Source organism: Protopterus annectens, chromosome 12.part0 (genome assembly GCF_019279795.1).
Source record: "Protopterus annectens isolate FY-2018-M chromosome 12.part0, PAN1.0, whole genome shotgun sequence".
Lineage (NCBI taxonomy): Eukaryota > Metazoa > Chordata > Ceratodontiformes > Protopteridae > Protopterus > Protopterus annectens.
In genome coordinates, this window is record NC_056746.1 from 274,885,876 (window position 1) to 274,904,264 (window position 18,389).

The 18,389-nt window shown below is 41.2% G+C and overlaps 1 protein-coding gene across 1 annotated transcript in view; it reads left to right on the plus strand.

Moving 5' to 3' along the window:
* LOC122816501 (coronin-7-like) overlaps window positions 1-18,389 on the plus strand; it is a 3,324,782-nt gene that overhangs the window by 3,250,231 nt on the left and 56,162 nt on the right. The window contains exon 25 of the mRNA XM_044089332.1: window positions 7,599-7,734. Within this exon, the coding sequence (XP_043945267.1) occupies window positions 7,599-7,734 (136 nt within the window). The remainder of the gene's footprint in view (window positions 1-7,598; window positions 7,735-18,389) is intronic.

The following is an 18,389-nucleotide window of genomic DNA, read 5'->3' on the forward strand; positions in this document are numbered from 1 at the left end:
TGCGGAGGCTGTCAACAAAAGCATACCCAAACAAAAGAGACCTCCGAGGCATAAATGCATGCAAACTCCACTGCCCACCCCACCACACCACACACAGTCCACACACCTGTCTCACAGCCACTAAGGCCTAAACATAAACCCAGAATGTTAGTCATAGGAGACTCCATTGTGAGACTCACAGATCTGCCCCTCACCAGGCTGGATAAGGAGAAAGTCACAGTTAGTTGTTTGTCGGGTGCCAGAATCCGTCATATCACCAATGCCCTCAAGTCTCTCAACAGGTACTGTTATGACTCTGTCATAGTCCATGTTGGAGCGAATGACTTGAGACGTATCTCCCTGGACTATATGAAGAGAGACATGATCGAGCTCACTGAATATGTGTCCCAGGCAGGTATGTCTCCAGCCTTAAGCAGCATTCTGCCATCACCCAGAATGATGCCTCAATACAAACAGAAAATTATTGACTTTAACAGCTGGCTTTAGTTTCTGGTGTTGTTCAAAGGGGATCCAGTACCTGACAGCCTGGGATGACATGATTGACAAGCCATGATGCTTTGCCAGAGATGGCCTGCATCTGTCTCCCTTGGGCTTCAGGCTCCTGGCAAAGGCTCTTGCCTCCCCCACCATGCCTTTTTAGGCAATGCTATAAGGCCAAAACTACCAACATGAAAATTTTATCAAAATGTAAGTTAAAGGTCATGCTGCTAAATGCTAGGAGTCTAAACATGAAACTGCACTCATTGCAAGCATTCTTAACTCTGGAATAAGCTGACATTTGGGCAGTCACAGAAACCTTGTTCAAAGCTGCGGAGAGCACTCCAGCCATACCAAGTTACTCATCCTATCATTCATTCAGCCCCCAAGCCGTGGGTAGCAAAACAAAAGGAGGTGGAGTTGCAATATATATAAAAGACATGCACACCTCTAAGCTGGTCAAACAGTATGATGCACAGGAAATACTCCAGGTGCAGTTAACAACTGACAAGACCCCTATTCAAATCATAGCTAGCTTCAGGCCTCCAACTCTGACTTAAGATGCCCGCTTTACCTATCTGGACCTCTTCGAATCTATCAAGATTCAACCCTTTACCCTGAGCGACTTTAACTATCCAACCATAGACTGGAAGAAATACTCATGCCAAACACAAATGCCCAGAGATTCCTTGATTTTGTCAGTGCAAATGCCTTGGACCAGTTAGCTGACACCCCCACAAGAGGTGAAAATATCTTGGACTTGGTATTAACCAACATGAGTAACCACTGCAGCATCCCTACAGTGTCATCATCCCTGGTAAGATCTGACCAGAAAGCAGTCACTTTCGATGTCACAGCCCCCTCCCCCTCCACAGAAACTGGCAAATATGTCCAGACTTGCACCAAAGTACTATATGAGCATTTATATAGCTGCATGGAATCAGGAGTATCGGACAGGACGAAATCATCCTCCTCAAGGAAGAGTAAACCTGTCTGGTGGACATCTACAATAAATAAACTGTACAATAAAAGGAAAAGAATTGCTGTCCAGGACCAAGAAGGAGCAGGTGTGTAACTGGAAGCAGTCTCTCCATAGACTGAGCAAGCAAATTAAGAGCACTAGTGAAATCCTCCAAAGCAAACTTCGAGTCCAAACTGGTCACATCTACTAAAGACAGTCATAAGGCTTTCTTCACATATGTCCGCAATCTCAAGGGAAGCATCCAGATCTGCTCAGAACTGGTAGTCAAGAACACAATGTACACAAACCCTGTAGATATAGCCAACCTGCTGGCAGAAAGGTTCAGAGAAAACTTCACTCCTCTGTCCCCCAATCAGTGAAACAGGAAATCCCCAGTACCTGCCCCCCTCCCCTTATCACTAGGGAGTAAGTCATCACTGCCTTCTCAAAAGCAAAAAAACTCAGCCTCCATGGGACCCGATAAAATCCCAGGTGGCATCCTACATGAACTCAGGCAGGAACTTGCAGCACCATTATGCACCCTATTCAACCAAAACCTGAGTACTGGCTTCATCTCAGCTGAGTGGAGGACAACTACTGTCATCTCTTTGCACAAAGGTGGAGTGTCCACTGATCCAGGAAATTATAGACCTATCAGCCTGACTAACCTGATCTGCAATGCAATGGAGTGGATTATCATGAACCTTGTTAAAAAGGACATTGGCAACCTCCAGACACTTGATCTGACACAGTTTGGTTTTGTCAAGGGGAGGTAATGCCTGTTAAATGTGGTTGACTTCTTTGAGACAGTCGCAAAGGCCATAGACAAGGGGAAGACAGTGCACACCACCTACCTTGACCTGGCAAAGGCCTTTGTTACTATTCCCCATTCAGGTATAATAGATAAACTCTAGGCATCAATCCATATGTTACCAGATGGGTAGCAAACTGGCTTACTGATAGCACCCACCTAGTCAAAATAGGGGAAGCCACCTCAAGTAGTGAACCCGTAACAAGCGGTGTGCCCCAGGGATCGGTCTTAGGGCCTCTGCTGTTTGGGATATACTTCTCAGAGGTGCAGGCCAAATCTGGTGAGCTATGGCTGACCAGGTTTGTAGATGACTGCAAGCTGGGTGCTGTCAGCAGTTCCCCTAGTGACGTGGACATCCTCCAAGAGGGTCTCACCCAACCAAATGACTGGTGCCAGAAACATGGCCTCAAACTGAATGCCACAAAATGCGTTGTCATCCTTTTAGGGAGAATGACATCCCCACAAATTTTCACATTGATGATAACGCACTAAGCACGCAATCAGTTGTGATGGACTTGGGAACCTCATCCAGAGACAAGATGGTCATAACATCCCTGTATTCTTCCCTTATGAGACAAATTATTTAATACATTGCCCCTTTTGGCATGTACCTCACAAAGCACATGCAGCAGCTGGAGAGACCACAGAGATTCCTCACCCAGAGAATCCAGGGCATCAAACATCTACTCTACATAGATAGGCTAAAAGCCCTGTCCCTCTACTTAGTCTACTACAGACCCCTCAGAGGTGACCTCTGTCTGGCATTTAAAGCAATCTCAGACCTCACCCTGATGGGACTGCTGCATACCCACAAGTCAAGTTCCACTCAAGTAACCCACACACAAGACCTCAATCTGGTCTGTGATATCAATGGAACTTGTTAGTGGGATAGATTTGTGTCCCAGAGACTCCCCCTTTTGTGGAATAGACTCCCTCTCCACATAAAGCAGAGTACCTCATTAAACCTTTTTGAATACAACCTGGATAACTGAATGAGGACCAGAAAATACACCCCTGGGATTCCACCTATGTCCCTGCTGGACAGAGGCATATGGTGCTGACTTGTTGGAACATGGTCGAAATTCTTGGCTAGGCTTGTAAGAGCCTCAGGGCCAATAGCCTAGTAACTTCCTATGATTTTAATAGGGCTGTGTGGTAGAAATTCCAGTCAAGAGTCTGACAAGTCCTTTTGTAGATTGTTAAATAAATATGACTTATTGCTGTCCGGAGTTTGTTGTTGTTAAGTATTGCTTAAAGGAGAAAATATTTACTAGTGGAACTTAAGTGTAACTGTAGCTTTTCAAAAGAAAACGTGTTTCCTGGACTTGCCTTAGCTGTATAACTTCAGCTGTATCTCAAGTAGGTTATACTTGCAAAATCTTTACCATTTTATGACAGGACGCCATGAATGATTTTGTTGTAGAGCTGTATAGGGAGTGCTCTGTGGTAACAGCCTATGCCACTATTTCATCTTTAAGCAGTAATGCACCACTGGGTGTGGGAATATCAGGATTTACCCACGACTGGTGTGGTTTGATCATGAGGGAGAAGCCCGAGTAATAAAACAAAGCCAATTACTGGTAAATTCTGATATACCCACACCCAGTCATGGATTTTTGTTATTACACAATGACATAATTTAAGAAAGAAATTGCTTAGCTTTTTTTAAATAATGTCTTTGTATAATAGCACTCCAGTCTTCTTCCATGTTGTTTTCTGTTGGCTGATGTACTGTGTATGTGACTTGTGTTCCCACACTTGCACAGTGCAGTGCAAGAGAAACTACTTAGAAATCTCTGTTGCTGTTTTTTTTTAAATTAAAAAAAAAAAACATTGAGGTTTTAATATGGACAGTGCAGAAATACAAGGAAAATCAGGCATGTTTCTGTTTTTTGTTTTCTTGTATTTTGAGCTGTCCCCCAGCATATGCCAACAGAAAGTCTGGCAACTCAGTGGTACTTGAATGGCTGGATGGTGTTTGTATTGGTATATGCCTGATTTACAACAGGCACGCTGTTTGGGCTATCCAATCAGCATGCACATTTTTGAATACTAATGACCTTATTGTATAATTAACATTAGTGTGAGATGGCATAATCCATACTTTTGCAGGGCCATGATAAAGCACCAGTGTGACTTAACACTTTCGCTAGCCAGATTTTCCTCTGTTTTCTGTAGATAACAAACATTTTTTTCAGAGTTGTTTATCTTTTTGGCTGACTGTTTACCCCTCTATATTGCAGTTGGAGTGGAAAGAAATGGACTGCTAAGAAACTATGCTGATTTTTGTTTGCTGTTTGCAGTTTACCTATGATATGAGTGCATCTGTATTTCAACTATACAGCTGTATGACATGTAAAAAGTCACAAAGGATCAGGAAGCTAATGGCTTTGAAAATCTTAAGCCTTGAAGATGGCTGTTCATCAGACAGCATACAAATACCAAGAAAAAACTTTGTTGTACTTATACAGCGTCACCTTAGCTGTACTTATACTGCTTCACCTTAGCTGTACTTATACTGCGTCACCTTAGCTGTACTTGTACTGCGTCACCTTAGCTGTACTTGTAATGCGTCACCTTAGCTGTACTTGTACTGCTTCACCTTAGCTGTACTTGTACTGCTTCACCTTAGCTGTACTTGTACTGCTTCACCTTAGCTGTACTTGTACTGCTTCACCTTAGCTGTACTTGTACTGCTTCACCTTAGCTGTACTTGTACTGCTTCACCTTAGCTGTACTTGTACTGCTTCACCTTAGCTGTACTTGTACTGCTTCACCTTAGCTGTACTTGTACTGCTTCACCTTAGCTGTACTTGTACTGCTTCACCTTAGCTGTACTTGTACTGCTTCACCTTAGCTGTACTTGTACTGCTTCACCTTAGCTGTACTTGTACTGCTTCACCTTAGCTGTACTTGTACTGCTTCACCTTAGCTGTACTTGTACTGCTTCACCTTAGCTGTACTTGTACTGCTTCACCTTAGCTGTACTTGTACTGCTTCACCTTAGCTGTACTTGTACTGCGTCACCTTAGCTGTACTTGTACTGCGTCACCTTAGCTGTACTTGTACTGCGTCACCTTAGCTGTACTTGTACTGCGTCACCTTAGCTGTACTTGTACTGCGTCACCTTAGCTGTACTTGTACTGCGTCACCTTAGCTGTTACTTGTACTGCGTCACCTTAGCTGTACTTGTACTGCGTCACCTTAGCTGTACTTGTACTGCGTCACCTTAGCTGTACTTGTACTGCGTCACCTTAGCTGTACTTGTACTGCGTCACCTTAGCTGTACTTGTTCTGCGTCACCTTAGCTGTACTTATACTGCGTCACCTTAGCTGTACTTATATTATGTCATCTTAGCTTTACTTATACTGCGTCACCTTAGCTGTACTTATTCTGTGTCACCTTAGCTGTACTTATACTGCGTCACCTTAACTGTACTTATACTGGTTTACATTAGCTGTACTTATAATGCGCAACTTTAGCTGTACTTATACTGTGTCACCTTAGCTGTACTTATATTATGTCATCTTAGCTTTACTTATGCTGCGTCACCTTAGCTGTACTTATTCTGTGTCACCTTAGCTGTACTTATACTGCGTCACCTTAACTGTACTTATACTGCTTCACCTTAGCTGAACTTATACTGCGCCACCTTAGCTGTACTTATACTGGTTTACATTAGCTGTACTTATAATGCGCAACTTTAGCTGTACTTATAATGCGCAACTTTAGCTGTACTTATACTGTGTCACCTTAGCTGTACTTGTACTGCGTCACCTCAGCTGTACTTGTACTGCTTCACCTTAGCTGTACTTGTACTGCTTCACATTAGCTGTACTTATAATGCGCAACTTTAGCTGTACTTATACTGCTTCACCTTAGCTGTACTTATACTGCGCCACCTTGCTGTACTTATACTGCGTCACCTTAGTTGTACTTATACTATGTCACCTTAGGTGTACTTATACTGCGTCACCTTAGGTGTACTTATACTATGTCACCTTAGCTGTACTTTTTCTGCTTCACCTTAGCTGTACTTTTTCTGCTTCACCTTAGCTGTACTTATACTGTGCCACCGTAGCTGTACTTATCCTGTGCCACCGTAGCTGTACTTATACTGCGTCACCTTAGCTGTACTTATACTGCGTCACCTTAGCTGTACTTATACTGCGTCACCTTAGCTGTACTTGTAATGCGTCACCTTAGCTGTAGTTATACTGCACCACCTTAGCTGCACTTATACTGGTTCACCTTAGCTGTACTTATACTGCGTCACCTTAGGTGTACTTATACTGCTTCACCTTAGGTGTACTTATACTGGTTCACCTTAGCTGTACTTATACTGGTTCACCTTAGGTGTACTTATACTGGTTCACCTTAGCTGTACTTATACAGCGTCATCTTAGCTTTACTTATACTGCGTCACCTTAGCTGTACTTGTACTGCGTCACCTTAGCTGTACTTGTACTGCGTCACCTTAGCTGTACTTGTACTGCGTCACCTTAGCTGTACTTGTACTGCGTCACCTTAGCTGTACTTGTACTGCGTCACCTTAGCTGTACTTGTACTGCGTCACCTTAGCAGTACTTGTACTGCGTCACCTTAGCTGTACTTGTACTGCGTCACCTTAGCTGTACTTGTACTGCGTCACCTTAGCTGTACTTATATTATGTCATCTTAGCTTTACTTATACTGCGTCACCTTAGCTGTACTTATACTGCGTCACCTTAGCTGTACTTATACTGCGTCATCTTAGCTTTACTTATACTGTGTCACCTTAGCTGTACTTATACTGCGTTACCTTAGCTGTACTTATTCTGCATCACCTTAGCTGTACTTATACTGCGTCACCTTAGCTGTACTTATATTATGTCATCTTAGCTTTACTTATACTGCGTCACCTTAGCTGTACTTATTCTGTGTCACCTTAGCTGTACTTATACTGCATTACCTTAGCTGTACTTACATGGTGGTGGTGCTGCGGTAGTGTTGTCGCCTCACAGCAAGACGTCCCGTTCGATTCTCAGCTAGAGTGTCTACTGTGGTAGCATGTATGGTCCCAAAAATGCACCCCACAAGGGATGCTGCCATTGGCTTGTGTGGCTGGACCTATGTCATTCCTTGACTGGTGATTTGCTTCAGGTTATTCATTACAGGAACTATTTGTCCATTCTTGTTTTTTATAAGGTTAATGTAAGTGGAGTTGAGTACATGAAGAACTCCTTAATGTATACATACCTAGTGGCAGGTTAATAATCTGTATTATTCTCTTAAACTTCACAGACGACATTTGGAATGTGTACTGCTGGAGCCAGGTTGTTAAGATTTATTTACAAATTATGTTACAGAAAGAATATTTCCAAGATGACATCTTCCCTGACACAGCTGTCTGGTGGAAACCTGCACTCACTGGCAAAGCATGGCTCTCTGGATCCAGTGGCAAACATCAGAAGATCAGCCTTCAGCCCAAAGATATGACACCAGGTAAGCATGTGAAAAGAACATTTATGTTACATCAGTGTTAAAATTCATTAGCCTCAGGCATCATCAGGCATATTTCTGTGTGGTGCCAGTATCTTCATGTCATTTTCGTCATTTGTTCTTGGCCTTCTTCACCAAGTGGCTTATATAATTTTGGGTGGTCACTTTACTCCAGCTGCCTGTCGATCATCAGTCCCTACCCAATGAACTGGCCCATTTGTTCCCTATCACCAGGATGAGGGTTGACCAAAAGGGACAATCATTCAGACAGCCATAGGGGTGTTCATGATTTCTTTGTATGAAGCCCTAACATTGTGACATGCTCTCGGTGTATTGTGGAGGAGGGAACATGCAGTGAACTCTGTGAAGGCGGTCCTCTCACTTTTGTTAGGGGAGTTTACTTCAAGCAGCCCCTCCCCTTCCCACATAGCAAGGGAGCTGGTTTCCCTGGTCTCCACAGTGGAAATTGTACCTATCCAGAGTACTCCTGAATGCAGACAACCCTCCTCGCTGCCTCAGGAGAGTTAAGTGAGCCATTCCCCTTTAGTTCTCCCTATCCCTAACTGGCTCATCCAGTGCTAGGACTGCTTATTGAACTCCTTTTGCCTCGGTCACAGTCAGCGCTGTGCAATGGAGCCAGACACCAAATAGCGTATAAATTAATTATAGGCATCTTCTGGAAGTGTAGACTTGGAGAAGCAACATGGTACTATAAAATCACCAAGAATGCAAAGCAGTCCAGGTATGAAGTATCATATTACTTGATATACATATTTTGTTCATATTTTCATAAGTGAGTCAAATTATTGAGGGTCTTCAGGTGAAATGGCTCAAAGGTAGTTACTACTGTCCATGTCGATTGCATTGCTTTGCATGAATTGCTAATTTGTTATTAATCATTACAAAGATGTGGAGCATTCCTTATCTGCATTAATACTGACAAAACAATGTGGTTTACAAACTTAGCATGATATGTATTGAAAGCTTAAAAGGCACTAGGTAAAATGATGATTGACACTTTCAGTGTGATTTGTGTAGTTTGAGAAGATGCTTGAGTATTGTTTATTCTATGAATTATGCAACTAGGTACATTTTATTAATATATAAAAATAAACATCTACAGAGACAATATTTGGAATTATATGAAAACTTATGTCTGCCTAAGCATTAGTGCTCTAAATACTGTTTGTGTCTAGCATTTCAATTCACCAAGATGTGGAAAGTTGTGAAAATTAACAGAAAATGTTGCATTTGGTATGTTTTTGAAGTGTATAACTAATGTAAGTTAAAGACTGAAAGTTTTGAAAACTACTGTTGTAAAGGTGAATTCATATGCTGACTAACACTGACTTTTGTACTTTTTAGTAGGATTTTCTGTAGGTATGATATTTATATTTCTTTAAATCATACTTTTATGACCTGAATTTTCAGAAAAATTGTGATTTTAGATCGTATCCACATTATGCATCAGCTAAAGAATGAATGGGTTGGGTAACTGCAAAGTTATCATTTATGTATTCCATCATGTGATAGTAGTAAAAATGTTTTAGCATATGTCTCCCCTCTATATAATGCTTTCCGAGTAGCATAGCATCTATTGGTCTTAGTGAAACCATTTGGATATTAGTCATGTAATTATATGATTGACGGAACAAAGGTTCTAGTCTTTTTGACTTTTTAATGTCAAAGATTGTTTCTTTGCAGATTGCTGGTTAAATCATAAACATACTTCACTAGAATAAAGTCATAATCTTTTTATATTGAATATTTGATTCCGATAACATGTTGCTTATAGTTCTTATATTTTATGTGATTTCACGGTCAGTATTTTGATGCTGTTCAAGGGGATCATGTGACTGCTGAACATATGGGTAACACACACACTATCCTTAAACCCACCACACCCCATCCTCCATAATAAAGGAACTGTTTTACTTGGTGGTATATTCATTGTCAAGTCTTTATGATCTGGAAACATAGCTAAATGCAAATGAAGTTGAAGTGAAGGGGTTGAAGATCAAACCATTATCTGTCTTTAAAATCTTTGTTTTGATAATTAGCATTACATATTTTTGTACAGTTTTGGAAGCAAACCATAATGCATGGGTTTAATTTATAGCTTAAAGCAATGTATGTTTGTTAGTTGCAGGAATGAGAAATAGTATGTTATAAGAGAAAAATGTGAAGGCACATTCTGTCGTAAGATTTTCATTTAGTTCTGAGCCAACGTGATAATAGGAGTTCATGAACAGCACAGCTGTATCTGATCACTTTATGTGAATTATGCATTCATTACTACAGTGACAGAACTAATACTGTCGTGTACTGTAAGTAAAGAAAATGGTGTAGTGCTCTGATCAGACTGCGTTCCAAACAGACAGGAGGTACAGTAAATGGATAAGGCAATCCCTGTTCATTTGTTGTAAAATGTTATTCTTGTATCATTTTTAGCTAGTAATAAAAAATACTGCTGTAATTTGTGCATGTATTTATTTATTCATTTATTTATGGATTTTTCTAACCAGGGTAGAGCACTAATTGATTCTGACCAATTCAGGCTTAGCCTAGGGTCTTTAAGATGACAATTCTTACAATGTGCATAAAATAACAAAAACATGAAGTGACAGTGAATAAAATACAAAGAATGTGCGATGCTAAGAAAAAAAAAAGTAATGTGAAAGGATATAATTACACTGCTATCAATTTACACTTTACTACAAAGCTTGCTTTACATTTAGGAAGAAAGAGTGGTGTGTATATATAGGCTCGCTAATTAAGAGCCTAAATCCAAAGCGAGTAGCATATTTTCTGAAACTGCCTGTCCTAAATTAACTGACATATCAAGGTGAGTTTACAATATTCAGTAGTTTTTTCCCCTTGGATGCATGGTTTCTGATTTTGAATTGTATTGTGTAGCATAGTTTAAACAGCTTTCTGCTTCATTTTTTTCTCTAATATTATGTTCCACTATTCTCAAGTGTTTGCCTTCATTCTTACTTAATTACTGTTTGCTCTCTCTGCTAGTTTCTTTCCACAGCAAGCCTATCTAAAAGAGGCTATTCCCGCAGCTCAGCTCCCCCAGAGACACAGAAATGCCAACCCTCAAGTGCTAGGGTTCCTTTTTACCTTTCGGCTGTGGTCTCTCAACTAAAAGTACCTGTATGTGTCAAAAATAGTTTTAGTAGTAGTTTTATCATTGCCATTGCTCCCCTCACTCTAGTGGCAAGCACAGGTGTCCTAGGCCGTACTGTTCTTACTCCTTTAGCAAATGCTCCCCTAGACCCATACTCAGAGTTTTGGCCTGAAATAGCTACTTTAATACCACCAAACTGCTGTTATCTCCCTTGTCCTGCTAACAGCTTTTTCTTCAACACTAACAGTTAATGCTTGCCTACCCTTGTGATTGTTTCCACTGATAGGTGTTGGGAGGCCGGTCACTTGCAACCTGGTTCAACCCTCACCTTTTGCCCTATTGGAGGCCGGTCACTTGCAACCTGGTTCAACCCTCACCTTTTGCCCTATGGGCTCACTCTGCCCCCTTACCCTGCCCCCAATTCTCACCCGCCCCCACTACTCCTACATTTATTGTAGCCACATTCCACCTCTGAATTCGTCTCTATCCAGTCCATTTACACCTGAAGCTAAACCCCTCTCCACCACACCCAATACTAATTTAGATATCACTGTCTACCATAGTCCTATCACTAGTACCTGTAGCTTACCCCTCCCTACCACACCCATCACAAGTTAAAGTCTGTCTCCATACTCCTTCCAACTATGCCACTATTTCCTTACAGCAACCCTCTATTAATTACTACAGTTTTCACCCGCCCATTCCAATGTTCCCCTTACTCTTCCAAACCCATTCTACCCCAACCCTATTAATACTTTTAATACCCTTATACCTTGCCACCTCCTATTCTGCAACCCATGCCCAGCCTTTTCTCCTTCCACCCATACCATGATACCCACCACCCACCCTCCTACATTAAGCTTTCACTCAATCATACCCTCTCTGATTCAACCTAACTTTCTTAATCTCTTTAAGCTACAAATCATGCCAACCATAATGAAACTTCATATGTCCAAACTTTTAATACACTCTCCCATATCTCACAAAATAAAACCAAGACCAACTGTTCTATCTCTCCTTAGCATCCTTTGCCTAGCAGGCGACATTCATCCAAACCCCAGACCTAACTCACTGCTAGACAAAAATCCCCCTCCACCTAGCCACGCCCCCTCCCACAAGTCTCTCGGACTGTTTACTCTCCATGCCCAAAGTCTCTGTAATAAAACATCTTTGTTTCAAGCCTGGTTAAACCATAACCAACCAGACATCACAGCCATCTCTGAAACATGGCTCAAACCCCACATCTCAGACTCTGAAATTCTACCCCCTGGCTTTCAAGCCCTTAGGAATGATCGAACAAATAAAAAAGGTGGAGGAGTCGCACTAATCTACTCTGACTTACTCTCTATAATTCCCTACCCAATTCCTATCCCTGAATTTGCTAATGCTGAACTAGTAGCCTGCCTACTAAAAATTAATAAACATAAAAGTCTCTGCATCATCGCTCTGCATATTTCACCTGGGAACAATATCCCAATCCTTGAAGAAATTCTTTTATGGGCCTCAACCAAAATAAATAACGAAACGTATATACTTGGTAACATAAACTTAAACTGGGCTAATATCAGCAACTCTGCTTCTACCCAGTCCATCAACCTCTTTAACTTCAGCCAAATAATCCACTCTATAACCAGGCCCAATAAAAACAAATCTGTAGGTACTACCCTTGACTGGATCCTAGTCTCCCACCCTAATAAAATTACTAACTCTGGCACTATTCCTGACTCCATTAGTGACCACCTCCCTGCCTACGCCCTCCGTTCAACCCCCTCCACCCTGCACCAACATCACTACATACACACTCGTAACCTAAGCAATTTTGACCCTAGCACTTTCTCAAACTCCCTCAAACAAATGAACTGGAACATCCTAAAAACTCTACCTCTTGTAACGCAGTTAACCATTTTAACTCTCCTTTTCAAAACACTCTAAATACCATAGCACCAATATGGGCAAAACAAATAAAAACCAATACTGCCCAATGGCTAACCAAAAACACCAAGCAACTAATGCTCTAAAGAGATAAATACTAGAAGAAGTACCAAAAAAATAAACTCCCTAATACCTTCCTTCAATACAAACAGCCCCGTAACCTTGTGAAAAAACAAATAATTAGAGATAAAAAATCTTATTACATCAAAATCCAGTCCAACCATGCTACAAACCCTAGACAATTCTGGAACTGTATAAATACCCTTCTCAACCCTGGCACCAAAAATAATCCCTGCCCTGACCCTAGTAAATCCGATCAAGAGTTAGCCTCACTATTCAACTCTTTCTTTATCGACACCATCTCTGAACTCACCAAAACCTTTCCCAGTAACAGTTCCCTCCCTAGGGCTACCACCTCCACTACCACTTCCACACCCACCAACCCTAACTCCCCCCTGTTTTCAACCTCAAATCTAAATCTACCTATTATATAAAAAGACATCTCTCCAAACTAAAACCCTGTTCTAACACCCCAGACAACATGCCTTCAATTTTTCTCAAATCTGCCGCTGATGGGATTGCTTTCCCTATTAGCATCTTAATCAACAGATCCATACAAGAATTTTATGTCCCCAAACTCTGGCATAAAGCCTATATTCTACCTCTTCACAAAGGTGGGAAAAAAAAACACCATCTCTAATTTCCGTCCTATCGCAATACTCTCCCCCATCTCCAAAATCCTGGAAAAATGCATCCATCTCCAAGTTATGCCTTTCATAACTCAAAACCAACTCCTCACTCCAACTCAACATGGTTTCCATCCTGGGCAGAGCACAACAGCTCTGCTCTCTTTCCTAGACACAGTCAACTGTGCCCGAGATACTGGGGAAATAGTCTCCACTATGCTTCTGGATCTCTCCAAGGCATTCAATACCGTTTCCCATGCCCATCTACCCAATCATCTTAATAACCTAAATCTCTCCCAAAATTACATCTCTTGGTTCTCAAGCTACCTGACTGATGGATCCCAAGCTGTAAAATGGAAAAAAGGTATCTCTCCCTTTCTACTTACCCCTACCAGCATTCCACAGGGATCCATTCTAGGTCCTATGTTGTTCAATATCTTTATCAACACATTTCACTCTAATATACCCAATGTCAAAATAATCCAATACGCAGATGACTCGACTCTAGTCTGCTCTGCCACTAATCTCCCTGAACTCCTAACAAAGGCCCAGTCTGCCTTCTCAACTACCGAGTCCTGGATGCACCAAAATCATCTCTCCCTAAATGCAAACAAATCTAAAATACTAATCTTCCTACCATCAAAATCCTTCCCTTTTGACAAAACGTCTTTCAAAATAGTAAGCCAAAACAACTCTCCTATTGAAATCATCCCCTATGCTAAAGTGCTAGGCATTACCATAGATGAACACTTGAAATTTGACAACAATATTCTTCAAAACTTAAAAAAAACATGGGATGCTATACAGGAACAATCACTTCCTATCACCCCATACCAGACATTCTCTTGCATCCACTTACCTCTTCCCTCTCAAATGTACAGCGCACCTCTTAAAACCAATCTGTCAGCATCCATTACTTCCAAATTAGAAAATTGTTAAAACAAAATTTCCAAATTTGCCACTAACACCAAAAGTTCCTCACACCACTGCCTTGCCCTTTACTCTCTACATTGGCTAGAACTTCCAAACTATTTGGATTACCTCCAACTCATAATAGCTCATAGATTACCCTTCAACCCATCCAAATACCCTGCCATTACAAACATCCTTCTCCCTTACACCCCTAACAAAACTCTTAGGTCTGCCCAGCACAACTACTCCTCTCCTTCTCCTTAGCCAAAAAATGGAATTCTCTCCCTCCTTCCCTAAGAACATTGGTAAACATAGAAAACTTTAAGACCCAACTTCATTCCTATCTCCTCTCTAATCATAAATGTACCTGCATCCTTCCAACCTAGCTCATCCCTCCTTCCAAATCCTTCTATTCTCTAAGCATAATTTCCATCTTCTTATAACTTCCTTCTCAATTCACTAACTACTACCTTGGATTGTTACTTTTAGTTTATTTTAAGAAGGCCTCAGACAAACTATTGTCTATAATCTGATAACTATAACTTTCTTTCTGAGAACAATTTTGTAGAAACTATTCTTTGACATGTAAATATTTGTAATTTGTATTTTCACATATACAGAATATTTATTTCCATATTTTACTATATTTTTCTATATTTTACTGTATATTGTATTGTAAGTTATTGTTGGAGCTTTTCTCCCCGGGACTCCACTGAAAATGGGATCCCTGGGAAGACACATCAGTTGATTCAGGTTGTATGGCCCGTTAGGTTGATTGATTCAGTAGATGAGATTTCAGCAGTCCACAGAACTTGTGACAAGATGAAGTGTCTTTTAAGTTTGAGTAGGAAGGACTCCCATAGTTTGGGACTAGGAATTGGGAATACATGTTCAGAGGCATGAAGTTTGGAAAATTGGATTTGTGTTAAAGGACCAATATGATTCAGGTTTCTGCGGTTCTATATTAGTTTAGAGGTTAAAGGAGGGAAAGTCTGTTATGTGGGAGCTTGAAGAGTAGATTTCAGCAACTTGCCGTCTTTCTGGTGTCATTCTAAGGGGATCCAACATTTGTCAGCTTAGGAAGGCATGGTTAATAGACCATGTTGTTTTGCCAGGCTAGTCTGCACCATTCCCCCTCTAGATTCAAATACTGGCTAAAATGTTTTCTGCTGCCATAGTTGCGTTTTTTTAGGCAATGTTAAATTGACAAACCTACTGGCATAACAACATCAACTTAACTCTACCTCATGGTGTTACTGCTCAATGCCAGGAGCCTAAGCAAAAAACTACACTTCCTCCAAGACCTGTTCACACTCGAGAATATAGACATCTGTGCAGTTACCCAGACATAGTTTAAAGTGGCAGAGAGTGCCCCAGCAGTGCAAGGTTTCAGTGCTTTCCACACTTTTAGACTAGTAGCTGCACAGACAAGGGTTATGGTGGAGTTGTCTCAATGTACATCAGTAACAAGTATACCTCTATGGTGGTCAAAAAGGATGACCTGCTGGAGTTCATCCACATGCAGATTACCATAGACAAAATCTTGTACCATATCCTAGCCAGCTATAGGTCACCCTCCATGTCCTAAGAGACTCACAATGCATACTTGGGCCTACTGGAGACAGGTACCATGCAGCCATCATGCATACCTTACCCATGGGAGACTTTAATGACCTTTCCATAAATTGGGAATCTTACATGGCCTCAAATCTATAGGCACAGAGATTCCTGGACTTCATAAATGCAAACACCCTTTACCAAATAATGAATACACTAGAGGCTCCAATATACTGGAGCTCGCATTCACAAATATGGGAGATTGTTGCACTCTCCAGTGTCTCGTCCTCCCTGGTATGGTCTGACCACAAAGTTGTCTCATTCAACATCAAAACCAACTCTGCAATTCCATTAAAACAAGTAACAGTTAGGAACAATTCCAAGATAAATTACCTTTTATTTAGTGATGGTTTGTCAAAATTCAATGCCCCTCCAAACCATGAGAACACAGCAGCCTATGCTGAATTGCTGTCAGAACTCTGTACAACCATGTCAGTGGCTGCATAGAGGCTGCTTTTACTACCAGAAGTAAGCCCAGGACTAGCTCCAAAAATAAACCACCCTGATAACACCCCAGATTGAATGAGATATACAACAAAAGGAAAAAAAATATGGCAAAAATTAGGAAGGGCAATTCCCATAAAGATAAAAACTCTCTCATCAAACTAAATAAGCTACTAAGAGGGCTAATTTGGTCAAGCAAAACCAGCTTTGAGGTTAAGATAGCATCCCAGGTAAAAGATAACCATATGGTCTTCTACAGCTATTTCAGAAATCTCATGTGCAGCACATAGCTGAACTGGTGGTTAATGGTGCCACATTCACCAAGCATGGTGATATAGTGAACCTGTTAGCAGAAAAATTCAGTTCCAACTTTATCTCCCTCTTACCCCAACTATCCCCCAAAAATACACTCAAACATAACCTCTCCAATGATAACTAGGAAGCATGTACTGGCTGAACTCACTAAAGCCAAGACCATGGCCTCGGTAATATCCCATGATGTCTCCTGAACAGTCTAACATACAGTTCAAACTTAGCAAAATGAACCAGTGGAGTAAAAAAGGCACAGCTTCTTTCCTTTTCACAGATTTTAATGACGAAAACACACCAGTACGACAAAAGTCCCAAAAAGAACTTCAGTGATATAAAACCATACACATAAACGCTATGCCTCCACACCTGCGTTTTCATTTAACTCACTTCCTCAGATGTAAATGAATACAGTTCACCAGGAGCCCTGGAGTCATTATTTAACTGTAGTCTTAAAACAAGCTTTGTGTCACGTGAATGGAGGACTGTGATGGTCGGTCCCCCTTTATAAGGGAAGACCTTCAACAGATCCTGGAAACTACAGACCCATTAGTCTGAATAGTCTTATTTGCAAAGCCATGGAAAGAATTATCATGGAAAATTATCCAAGAATTATGAACAAGGACATTGGAGAGCTCCAGACACTGGATCCATCCCAGTTTGGCTTTGTCAAAGGAAGTTCATGCTTATTGAATCTGGTGAACTTCTTGGAAAAGATCACTAAGGCAACACACAATGGATAGTTAGCTGGCTCACTGATAGGACCCAGCAGGTTAAAACCCTTGAGGCCACCTCCACAAAGTGGCCGGACCCAGTGAAGTTCCCCAGGGCTCTGTGCTAGGCCTGGTCCTGTTTGGCATCTACTTCTTGGATGTCAAAGCCAGTGTCAAAGGCCTCTATGATTGCAAACTGGGAGCAGTTATTCAATCCCCCCCCCCCCCAAGATGAGAGCACCCATCAGGAAGGTCTAACACAGACAAACACTTGGTGCTAAAGCCATGGCTTAAAACTCAATACCCAGAAATGCATTATAGTACCTTTTGGGAAGTCTGCCATCCTGGTTAACTAAATCAGTAAAACACTCCTAAAGTTGATTCACTAGTCAGGGATATGCAAGCTCATGTAGATAGTAACCTAGCCTTTAACCAACACATGTCTAAGGTAGTAAGAAAATCCTTCTATGTTACTCAGCTTACAAGGAAAGGCATGGCATCTATGTCCAGAGATGTCATTATGTCATGGTACTCGGACCTCATCAGACCCACCATAGAGTATAATGCCTCCTTCAGTATGTATCTGACCTGACACATGCAGCAAATAGAACATCCACAAAGGCTCCTTGCAAAAAGAATACCAGGAGCAAACACAATATCTTATACTGATTGCCTCAAAGGACTGTCTCTAAACTCTGTATCATACAGTCTTCAGAAAAGTGATCTTTGCCCGTCATACAGGGCATCCCTGTACCCTGTATTGATGAACCTTCTGCACATTAGCAAACAAACAGCATCAGAATTACTAGATTAAAAGATCTAAATTTTGTTTGCGACATAAATAAGGCATGTTGGTAAGACAGATGTGTTTCTCAGAGAATTCCCATTCTCTGGAACAGGCTCCCCATCCAT